Here is a 12,596-nt window from a genome sequence, read left to right as displayed (position 1 = left end):
TGCAAAAGCAGTGACCCAATCCTGAGTCCACCAAACCCCTTCAACACCCTGGCTGCGCCTAGAAATTCTGTCCATAAAAGTTATGAACAGAATCGGTGACAAAGGGCAGCCCTGGCGGAGTCCAACTCTCACTGGAAACGGGCTCGACTTACTGCCGCAATGCGGACCAAGCTCTGACACCGTTGTACAGAGACCTAACAGCTCTTATCAGGGGTCCGTACCCCATACTCCCGAGCACCCCCACAGGATTCCCGAGGGACACGGTCGAATGCCTTTTCCAAGTCCACAAAACACATGTAGACCGGTGGGCAAACTCCCATGCACCCTCCAGGACTCTGCTAAGGGTGAAGAGCTGGTCCACTGTTCCGCACCAGGACTAAAACCACACTGTTCCTCCTGAATCCGAGGTTCACTATCGACGGACCCTCCTCTCCAGAACCCCAATAGACTTTTCCAGGGAGGCTGAGGAGTGTGATCCCTCTATAGTTGGAACACACCCTCCGTCCCCTTTTAAAGAGGGGACCACCACCCGGTCTGCCAATCCAGAGGCACTGTCCCGATGTCCATGCGATGTTGCAGAGACGTGTCAACCAAGACAGTCCTACAACATCCAGAGCCTTAAGGAACTCCGGCGATCTCATCCACCCCGGGCCCTGCCACCAAGGAGTTTTTGACCACCTCGGTGACTTCAGTCCCAGAGATGGGAGAGCCCACCTCAGAGTCCCCAGGCTCTGCTTCCTCATTGGAAGGCATGTTAGTGGGATTGAGGAGGTCTTCAAGTACTCCTCCCACCACCCACAACGCCCGAAGTCGAGGTCAGCAGCGCACCATCCCCACCATATACGGTGTTGACACTGCACTGCTTCCCCCTCCTGAGACGCCGGACGGTGGACCAGAATCTCCTCGAAGCCGCCCGAAAGTCGTTCTCCATGGCCTCTCCAACTCCTCCCATGCCCGAAGTTTTGCCTCAGCAACAACCGGCCGCTCCGCTTGGCCTGCCGGTACCTATCAGCTGCCTCCAGAGACCCACAGGACAAAAAGTCCTATAGGACTCTTCTTCAGCTTGACGGCATCCTCACCGCCGTGTCCACCAACGGGTTCGGGATTGCCGCCACGACAGGCACCACCACCTTGCGCCACAGCTCCGTCAGCCGCCTCAACAATAGAGGCACGGAACATGGCCCATTCGACTCAATGTCCCCACCTCCCTCGGGGCGTGGTTGAAGTTCTGCCGGAGGTGGGAGTTGAAGCTACTTCTGACAGGGGACTCTGCCAGCCGTTCCCAGCAGAACCTCGCAACACGTTTGGGCCTACCAGGTCTGACCGGCATCTTCCCCACCATGAAGCCAACTCACCACCAGGTGGTGATCAGTTGACAGCTCCGCCCCTCTCTTCACCCGAGTGTCCAAGACATATGGCGCAAGTCCACGACACACCACAAAGTCGATCATCGACCTGAGGCCTAGGGTGTCCTGGTGCCAAGTGCACATATGAACACCCTTATGCGTGAACATGGTGTTCGTTATGGACAATTCGTGACGAGCACAGAAGTCCAATAACAAAACACCGCTGGGGTTCCGATCGGTTAATATATAATATATAATATATATATTTATTTGAATGACCTCCAAAGAGCGCTGAGACTTTTGATATCATGAACGTGTCTGCAAAAACTGGGGTCTACTTTGAGACGCTGACTGCGCTTCTGCCTTAAGTCAAAGTGAGCACTTTTATTTTTTACATCCTCCCCCTGAGCTATAGCCCAGACAAGTGCAAACACGGGACCCCTTTTCTACACCGCAGCAAACTAATATTAAGGCGATTCGCACTTTCTTTTGCACGTATACGATTATGAGGTCATCAGCTGGGATTATGAAGACACGCACACGAGTGAAGGACTATATATATATCTATATCTCTCTATATATCTATATCTCTATATATCTATATCTATATCTCTATCTATAGATAGATAGATAGATATATATACACACACATTATACATAGCTAGATAGATAGATAGATAGAGATATATATATATATATATAGTGTCAGAGATGTACGGGGACACTGCCCGGCCGGGACGCCTGGACAGTCCCCAATGGGGACAATACTTCTCCTCGGCCACGAGAGGGCAGCCGCCGGTCTATTTGGGGCCACGGAGACAGAGCTGGGATGCCCGTGAGAGGACGTGGCCACCGCCAGGGGGCGCCCGGTCAGTTGGGGAGTCCTGGATGGCAGCATTTCTGCCACACCAGGAAGTGCTCCCGAAACAGTTCTGAAGGCGACCCGAGTGCTTCCAGGGGCTTTCCTGACACTTCTGCCACACCAGGAAGTGACGTCAAGGGGAGCACCTGGGACTCATCCGGGTCCTGATAAAAGGAGCCGCCTCCTTCCGGAGAGCGAGCCAGAGTTGGGAGGAAGGAGACGAAGCTTGTGAGGAGGAGGAGGTCCAAGAGAAAGAGAAAGAGAGAGAGAGAGAAAGAGCGAAAGAAGAAGAGAAAGAAGAAGAAAGGAAAGAGTTAATGAGAGAAGGCATTGTGGTGCAGTAAATAAAGGAGCGTGTTTCATACATCCTGGTGTCGGTCTGTCTGTGTTGGGGGTACGGTTTCCACAATGGCGCCCGAACAGGGACCAACCCCCTGCTAAAAGGGGGGGACCCGTCTTTATAAATATTTTGTGGAGCCAACCCCGCACAACAGACGAAGCGCACTACCGCGACACACAAGCCTGCGCTGACGCCTCTGGAAACGCCCGCTGTAAACCACGCCAGACGGACGCCTCTGTTATGGGGAAGAAAAGGGCAACCGGGCCCTGAAGGTAGCGATGCCTCTACCGGCGTCGTCGTTGCGGCTGCATCGGGGCGGCGGGGCGGCGGAAGAAGCCGCCCGGCGACAGCGGATTCGAAGACGGGATTCGGGAGGTAAGTCTCACGCCGGAGGGTGATACGCTTGGCGGGACTTACCCTGCGGTCGCCTGGTCATGTTTTTTAGCAGGGGACTGCCCGAATCCGCGTCTGTGGCCGAGCATGCCGACCCGTGGTCTGACAACGAGACGACGACGGAGACGAAGAGGAGCCGCCTCGACTGCAGAATGGCTGCGGGGCGGAAGCTGCCCGGAAGTCTCTTCCCCGAAGACGTCTGCTCATAAGGTGGAGGGAGCGTTGGAAGACCGGAAGTTCCTCCCCAAAACAAGTACGGATTGGGCGTGTGTGTTGTGTCCCCGCCGGTGAGTACAAGAAGGCGGGACCAACGAACGTCAATCCTGGGACACCCGAAGACCCAACGGAGCATGCGCAGGAGCTCCACGGCTCCCAGCCGGCAGGTGAGTCAGAGAAATGTACGACTTCAGTGCCGGCTGGCTTAAGTGACTTGTTATTGGCTGTACAGGAGTTAGAGAAAGTCTTTCGTCCTGTACAGCCTCTCTTGCAGGTATTACAGAACCTGACGAGTGTGCTCAAGACGCTGGAGGAGACTACGGACGCGCCCCTGAGAGCCGTACTGGGGTGGTTAACGCGGCGCGACGCGGGATTCTCCAGTAAGTCTGATGCGTCGGTACAGGTAAGTGACACCGTACCGAACAGGATTATGGAATCCTTAGCGAAAAGAACCTGGATGTAACGGAAGGGATTCAAGTAGCAAGGGTTCCGACAGTAGATCGGGGGACGCAGTACTGAGACCGCAGTACAAGTGGAGTCGGGGGGGCGGTGCCGGCTTGTATGTGTCGGCACCCAGACCACCCGCCAAGAAGCGGCGGTGCTCGAGCCCGATCGAGAGGGGTGCAAACGCAAGGGGTCCCGCTTTAATTCATAAGGGATCCAAGCTGTTGCGGCACCCCAGAGCAACGGGAGGCCCGGAGAAAATGGAGGGTCTCCGGACAGGGCAAAAAGAGTGAGCAAGAGCTCGTGTGCGGCGAGAGAGATCTCTCCGAGGCAATGGAGAGCTGCCCGAGCCAAGCTGAACGGATACAGGCACGGGCGTTCTCGTCCTGTTTTCAGGCCCGAGAACACCTGAAATACAAGGGTGCGCCGGTGTTACAGGTGCCATGGAGCTGGGCATTTGTGGAGGCGTTGTCCATATGCCCCGAGCAGAAATGCCATTAGGCGGCGTCGGGACGACGTCTCCGCACCTGTGTCTTCTTTTTCAGGTCCAGACCATGGAAGATGGTACGCCGGGACCCCGAAATGGGAAACTGTTGACCCTCGCGGGACGGGCCGCTTTGCCGGATGGGCTTCAGCTGGTGAGGGGGCAGTGTCAGAGATGTACGGGACACTGCCCGGCCGGACGCCTGGACAGTCCCCAATGGGGACAATACTTCTCCTCGGCCACGAGAGGGCAGCCGCCCGGGTCTATTTGGGGGCCACGGAGACAGAGCTGGGATGCCCGTGAGAGGACGTGGCCACCGCCAGGGGGCGCCCGGTCAGTTGGGGAGTCCTGGATGGCAGCATTTCTGCCACACCAGGAAGTGCTCCCGGAAACAGTTCCAAGACGACCCGGAGTGCTTCCAGGGGCTTTCCTGACACTTCCGCCACACCAGGAAGTGACGTCAAGGGGAGCACCTGGGACTCATCCGGGTCCTGATAAAAGGAGCCGCCTCCTTCCGGAGAGCGAGCCAGAGTTGGGAGGAAGGAGACGAAGCTTGTGAGGAGGAGGAGGTCCAAGAGAAAGAGAAAGAGAGAGAGAGAGAAAGAGCGAAAGAAGAAGAGAAAGAAGAAGAAAGGAAAGAGTTAATGAGAGAAGGCATTGTGGTGCAGTAAATAAAGGAGCGTGTTTCATACATCCTGGTGTCGGTCTGTCTGTGTTGGGGGTACGGTTTCCACAATATATATATATATATCTCTATATAGAGAGAGAGAGAGATATATATATATATATATATATATATATATATATATATATATATATATATAGATAGATAGATAGATAGATAGATAGATAGACAGATAGATAGATAGATATGAGAAAAACACTCATATCAATGACAAAACAATTACATTAACAATCATGTTACGTTATTTTTAAAATTTTTCCTTTTCTTTTTCATACCTTCTTTAAACACACTACTTCTCCGCTGTGAAGCGCGGATATTCTGCTAGTCTATACTAATAAAAGGCAAAGCCCTCACTATCTGACTGACTGACTCACTCACTCACAGACTCATCACTAATTCTCCAACTTCCCATGTAGGTAGAAAGCTGAAATTTGGCAGGCTTATTCCTTACAGCTTGCTTACAAAAGTTAAGCAGGTTTCATTTCGAAATTCTACACGTAACGGTCATAACAGTCGACAATGTCCGCCATGTTGAACTTTCTTATTTATGGCCACATCTTCACGAAATTTGGTAGGCGGCTTCCCTGCGCTAAACGAAACCGATGTACTTACTTATTACGATGGTATGACGCCACTGTCGGCCGTCATATTGAACTTTCCAACATCACTAATTCTCCAACTTTCCGTGTAGGTAGAAGGCTGAAATTTGGCAGGCTCATTACTTACAGCTTACTTACAAAAGTTTAGGAGGTTTAATTTCGAATTTCTACGCGTAACAGTCATAACGGTCAACAACGTCTGCCATGTTGAACTTTCTTATTTATGGCCCCATCTTGAAATTTGGTAGGCGGCTTCCCTGCACTAACCAAAACCAATGTACGTACTTATTTCGGTGGTATGATGCCACTGTCGGCAACCATATTGAACTTTTCTTGAAGTCTTTGTTTCCTATGGGCTCATCTTCAAGAAACTTTGTACACGGGTTCCCAACGCTACTTACATACATATATACATCCATAGCCTGCAGCTTGGTCACCGTGTGAGGTGGCGTTGGGTCCCCCATCCCAACGCTCCCCACGTTGTTGGATGCCTGCCTTGATAAGGCCGTCCGTCGCTCTGGTCTCTACATTCCCTTCCTTGCTTCGCCACGGGATTCACGTCTCCCTACTGATAATTACAGCCTTTTTGTTTAATCCATGGCTTCTCCGCTGTTTTATTGTTTATTACAATTATAGTTATTGTATAGGTATTTTAGACTTACTTTACATTTCTCAGGTACCCATTTTCTTTATCATTACAACCCCCATTACCATGTCTATGAGGTGATCACCATCGATCAAAGATCTGTCACTTACCGAGTGGTTTCCATGCCCGAAGATGGCACCTACATTTTCCATTCTCTTTGTTACATATTGCACGGCCATATCAGGCTCACTCTTGATATCCGGAGGAAAATTGTGTCTTATGTATTGAATGACTGGGACAGGTTTAAGGTGTGGACTGATGACGGTACAGGAGATAATTATACTACACAGGAGCACTAGAAGAGTGAAATGCTTAAGCCCTTCACCTATGGTTCTGCATGTGAGTTGATGGCTGCCGCTGAATTATTCGGTTATCGCTTTCAAGTGTACCGAAATGGCCAAATATTTTACACCTTTCGACAACCGCCAGTGCCTCTTAAACATCTTAGACTCACAGGTGACGATTTCAGTAGTGGACACTTTGATGTTTATGAATGTTTAAACTCCGAAAAGCTGGATGTGATTTTATCGATGAAACCGGTTGTTTGCTTACAGTGCTTGACAGATGCCGAATGTCACTTCAACACAACAAATCCTGCAAATACTTCCGTAATTGAAACAAACCATGAAACTCAAACCGATTATGACAGCAGCAATCCAAGCTGTCAGATTTGATACAAGATTACTGTTCACATGGCCAACTGTAAGTTGCATTCTCAAGAGTAAGCTCAGTGCACAGCTTGGTCATGTTACAACCGGTGGGCCAACTGACAACATGGTATACAAAGAGATCCTTAAATAATTATTGGCATATTTTCTCTGTTTAAAAAGGTTTAATTTTCTTCTTAATAAAAATTTTAATGCAGTACTTCGTCGCTGCGAAGCGTGGGTATTTTGCTATATATATATATATATATATATATATATATATATATATATATATATATACTGCTCAAAAGAATTAAAGGAACACTTTTTAATCAGAGTATAGCATAAAGTCAATGAAACTTATGGGATATTAATCTGGTCAGTTAAGTAGCAGAGGGGTTGTTAATCAGTTTCAGCTGCTGTGGTGTTAATGAAATTAACAACAGATACACTAGAGGGCAACAATGAGATGACCCCCAAAACAGGAATGGTTTAACAGGTGGAGGCCACTGACATTTTTCCCTCCTCATCTTTTCTGACTGTTTCTTCACTAGTTTTGCATTTGGCTACAGTCAGTGTCACTACTGGTAGCATGAGGTGATACCTGGACCCTACAGAGGTTGCACAGGTAGTCCAACTTCTCCAGGATGGCACATCAATACGTGTCATTGCCAGAAGGTCTCAAGGGCATGGAGGAGATTCTAGGAGACAAGCAGTTACTCTAGGAGAGCTGGAGAGGGCCATAGAAGGTCCATAACCCATCAGCAGGACCAGTATCTGCTCCTTTGGGCAAGGAGGAACAGGATGAGCACTGCCAGAGCCCTACAAAATGACCTCCAGCAGGCCACTGGGGTGAATGTCTCTGACCAAACGACCAGAAAGACTTCATGAGGGTGACCCAAGGGCCCCATGTCCTCTAATGGGCCCTGAGCTCACTGCCCAGCAGCATGCAGCTCGATTGGCATTCGCCATAGAATACCAGAATTGGCAGATGCACCACTGGTGCCCTGTGCTTTTTACAGATGAGAGCAGGTTCACCCTGAGCACGTGACAGAAGTGAAAGGGTCTGGAGAAGCCATGGAGAACATTATGCTGCCTGTAACATCATTCAGCATGAGCAGTTTGGGGGTGGGTTAATGATTGTCTGGGGAGGCATATCCATGGAGGGTCACACAGACCGCTACAGGCTTGACAAAGGCACCTTGGCTGCCATTAGGTATCAGGATGAAATCCTTGGACCCATTGTCAGACCCTATGCTGGTACAGTGGCTCCTGGTGCACGACAATTCCTGGCCTCATGTGGTGAGAGTATGCAGGCAGTTCCTGGAGGATGAAGGAATTGATACCATTGACTGGCCACCACACTTTCCTGACCTAAATCCAATAGAACACCTCTGGGACATTATGTTTTGGTCCATCCAATGCCACCAGGTTGCACCTCAGACTGTCCATGAGCTCAGTGATGCCCTGGTCCAGATCTGGGAGGAGATCCCCCACAACACCATCTGTCATCTCATTAGAAGCATGCACCGATGTTGTCAGGCATGTATACAAGAACACAGGGGCCATACAAAGTGCTGCGTACAATTTTGAGTTGCTGAAATTCAATTTTGGCAAAATGGACTAGCCTGCCACAATTTTTTCACTCTGATTTTTGGGGCGTCTTTGAATTCAGGGCTCTGTAGGTTGATCATTTCCATCAAATGATGTGGCATCCTTTCGTTCCTAACACATTACCCAGTCTATATCAGTATAGATATCCAGGAGGATTTCTTTTTCCCATTGAGATCTGATGTGTTTTCAAAGTGTTCCTTTAATTTTTTGGAGCAGTGTTTATATATATATATATATATATATATATATATATATATATATATATATATATATATATATATATATATATATATGAATATATATATGACAGCAACACTCATTACAGTGACAAAACAATTACATTGACAATCATGTTACGTTATTTTTAAAATGTTTCCTTTTCTTTTTCATAACTTCTTTAACACACTACTTCTCCGCTGCGAAGTGTGGGTATTTTGCTAGTGTCTAATAAAAGAAAAAAAAAATACCAGCTAATTAAATGAGATCAGTGTTATCAGGTGTTGTCAATGATTAGTAATCTGGTTGGAACAAAAAATCTGCAGCCACAGGGGGTCCCCAGGACCAAGTTTGGGAAACACTGGTCTATCTAATGTCTCATATTTGTACATATGATAACAGAATGGAAAAAAAATAAAGGGCCAAGATTACTGCTGAACTTGATGCAGATGTTAACCCTTCAAACTTTGCTGACTCTGTCTAGAACAGGTCCCCCAATTCCAGTCATGGAAGGCCCCAGTGGATTCAGGTTTTCATTCTAACCATTTTCTTAATTAATAGCTTGTTTTCTGCCAGATCACGAACCCAATATTTATACAATATTTAAGTTAAACCTGTGCGATACCCATTCACACATTCAGTTTTTTGGAGCCTCGTCACACCTGCCATAAAGTTCTCTACACTGAATGTACACCTGGGGACCCCTTACTAAGAGGAAGCAGCACTACCGCCACATCACCGTGTATGTTTAATACATGCTTTAATGCATTTCATCATGAAAATATCATCAAGTATTTATCTTAGCATTCTAAATATTCAGAGAGCAGGGATATCATGAAGTGAATGTATTCTGTTTGGTGATCGCAGCCTGTGCTTCCTCTTAGTGCTAGAGGAAGTCAGTATAAGAAGTGCATAGCAATTAACAACTGGGTCAGGAAACATAACACAAAGCATTTAATGTGCTACATTAACTTATGACGGGGTTTGAGAAAATCTAGTAAATTAAACATTAATTTTAAGATGAAGTTTAGTTTACGACATTGTACTTTAATGACAAAATAAACTATGAGAATACAGTAATCCCTCCTCGATCGCGGGGGTTGCGTTCCAGACCCCCCGCGATAGGTGAAAATCCGCGAAGTAGAAACCATATGTTTGTATGGTTATTTTTATATATTTTAAGCCCTTATAAACTCTCCCACACTGTTAACATTATTAGAGCCCTCTAGACATGAAATAACACCCTTTAGTCAAACGTTTAAACTGTGCTCCATTACAAGACAGAGATGACAGTTATTTCTCACAATTAAAAGAAAGCAAATATATCTTATCTTTAAAGGAGCGCCGTCAGGAGCAGAAAATGTCAGAGAGAGCGCTCGCAAAGAAAAGCAAACAATCAAAAAATCAATACATGCTTTTAAGTATACAGAAGCACCGCGATAAAGCAGCATTTTGTAGAAGAGCGTCCGTGTCCTCTGTGCTAACAGCCCCTCTGCTCACACCCCCTCCGTCAGGCAGAGAGAGTGAGAAAGATAGAGAAGCAAACAAGCGCCACGCGGGAAGCATATCTTATAGCATTTAAGGAGTTTTAGTTAATATGTAATACATGCTCTGATTGGGTAGCTTTTAAGCCAACCGCCAATAGCATCCCTTGTATGAAATCAACTGGGCAATCAAACTGAGGAAGCATGTAACCTAAATTAAAGACCCATTGTCCATGAAAGCGCGAACCAGCGAAAAATCCATGATATATATTTAGATATGCTTACATTTAAAATCCGCGATAGAGTGAAACCGCGAAAGTCAAAGCGCGATATAGCGAGGGATTACCGTAAAGTGGAAATGTCGACTTTAATCTTGACATAAGCGTCAACATTAAAGTCAACATGTCGACTAAGCAAGGTCCATATTAATGCAGTTTGCCTTAATGATGGTTCAGTTGGCAAAGATGCCATCACCAAATTGCACCTGTTTTATTTTATTTTTATTTGATGAATACTGTGTAATGCACCTGGTCTTTAAGTCTTGAACTAATAGTATTATTACTGGAAGTTGCACTATTATTTATTTTATTGTTATTATTTGTTTAAAAATCATGCAGTTTAGTGATTTTAAAGTTGTTTGTTAAAGTCACTTTAACATGTCAGTGGACAAAGATTGTTAACATTAACAAAGTGTAGTTGGATTACAAAAAATATTTTCTATTTATTCCTTTTCTATGACATTTTCAGTGCAATACAACTTCTGACAAGCACCTCTCAATATTTTACTAAGTCTAAATGACTCTTTGGATGGTTGAAAATATGTTGTCAAAATTATAGTTTAAGTTGTTTGCAAACTTTGTTCAATAAAAAGGCTCTATATTTAGACTGCATCTGTCATGCTGTGTGATTCCTTCTCTTCATTAGTGCCACCCGCTTTAAAACTATCACTTTATGGGGCCATGCAAACCTGTATTAATACTTGTGTGCACTTTAAAATGTTTTTTTTGTACAATTCTCATGACAGTGGAGTAGGTTATTCTTAGCCAGTAATTGCAGTGGAAAATGTGGTTAACATCAACTCATGCATGGGAAAAAATTACGGTCCAATGAAACCGGTATTCTTTTGAAAAATACCGTGATATAGAATTTTGGTCATACTGCCCAGCACTATCTGGGCGTATACCAAATTAACATCATTCTGGACCAAAATCTTTTTAATGCCTAGTAGACAGCCTTGGTGTCACAATCACTTCTAATCCATTAACAGCTGTGTTTGGTGTACAACAAACTGTAATTGCCTTAACTTTACTATTAACACGTAGACATATCTTGCTTCACTGGAAGAATCCTATCCCACTACTTTGAAATCAGTGGTTAACTAATGTTATATACTATTTGAAACTAAAAAAAAAAAATTCTCACTTAGAGGTTCTGTTCAAAACAGTTTTTAAAACCTGGCAGGATCTAATCAATAACATTCTAGAATAAGCTTTTATATTGGGAAAAAGGATTTTCTTCCTTTCTCTTCTGCTCTTAAACGATTTACTCTGGCTGTTGGCCTCTCTTGGGTGGGGGTTGAATTGAATTTAGTTTTGTTATGTTTGACTTGTTTGTATGGAATGTTTGCTTTTAATAACTTTAATAAAAAAAAAATTCTATTGTACTGTTTTCTGTCTGTTCAGTAATCATTCTGCATAGTATCCACAGTGAATGCCTGTCAATCAATATAACGTAACACTGTGCAAGACTGATATACTTTGACAAGTCTGCACAATTGACAATGCTATTACAGCCAGTGACATGTATTCAATAGTACAATAGACATAACATGAAGCTCTCACTATAGACTAGCAATCACACAAAAAGTATGTCTGCAATAACAAGTGCATCTTCAGAGAAAAAATTCAGACCTTGTGGTAATATCAGCACAAGTTAAAGAACTTTCTTTACACCAGACCGTGAGTTATGGATTAGTTAAAATTCTCTTCATGGAAAACTAAACATAAAAGAGGTCTGTTTCCAGAATTGTGACTCCTAAAATGAAGTATTCATGCACCTAAAGTTCAATTGCGAATCTCAGGCTAATGAATTTGAATCGGGAGAAATGAAGAAGTGCTTCATAACTATGCATGAATCTTGGCTCCATCAATATGGGTCCAATTATCCAAACAATGGAAACATAGTGGTTCTCCAATACTAAAGAAACTCAAGGTTCAAAGTAGTATCAACCAATTTTTGATTACACTGATTAGATGCCTGCTTGTTACCTCACATGGAAAGTGAATAAGGCACAGCCCAATAGGAGTGGAGAAACTCTATCCTCAGCAGCTTCTTCCAACACCTCCTTGGAAAGGCCTAGTCAATCCCGTTCAGCATTTTTTCCTACCATAAACCTAACCAGTAAAATCGGAGTCAAAAATGGATATTGGGGAACATGGTGCCTACCTTCTGTGTTGGAGTTTCCCAGAGTGCCAGTCCAAAGTAGTCTTTTTCTAGGAGATTGAGGTGTTCGCAAACCTTGCCAAAAAGCTCCTGACCCTTGGCATGTTTCTAGGAATAAAATATCTAATCATTATATAGGAGAAATTTTAAATTTAACACTACACATTAAACAGAATTT

At 45.2% G+C, this 12,596-nt stretch overlaps 1 protein-coding gene across 15 annotated transcripts in view; it reads right to left on the bottom strand.

Moving 5' to 3' along the window:
• Positions 1-12,596, bottom strand: part of epb41a (erythrocyte membrane protein band 4.1a) — a 234,654-nt gene that overhangs the window by 118,858 nt on the left and 103,200 nt on the right. For all 15 annotated transcript variants that reach the window (XR_005631025.1, XM_039739690.1, XM_039739692.1 and 12 more), the window contains one exon: positions 12,422-12,526. Coding sequence is in view for 14 of the 15 variants with exons in the window: in XM_039739690.1 (XP_039595624.1) it covers positions 12,422-12,526 (105 nt within the window). In the remaining variant the exon portion in view is untranslated. The remainder of the gene's footprint in view (positions 1-12,421; positions 12,527-12,596) is intronic.

The sequence above is a fragment of the Polypterus senegalus genome, chromosome 17, assembly GCF_016835505.1.
Source record: "Polypterus senegalus isolate Bchr_013 chromosome 17, ASM1683550v1, whole genome shotgun sequence".
Classification (NCBI taxonomy): Eukaryota; Metazoa; Chordata; class Cladistia; order Polypteriformes; family Polypteridae; genus Polypterus; species Polypterus senegalus.
The sequence above is the reverse complement of the archived record's forward strand: the minus strand, read 5'-3'. Positions and strand labels throughout refer to the sequence as shown.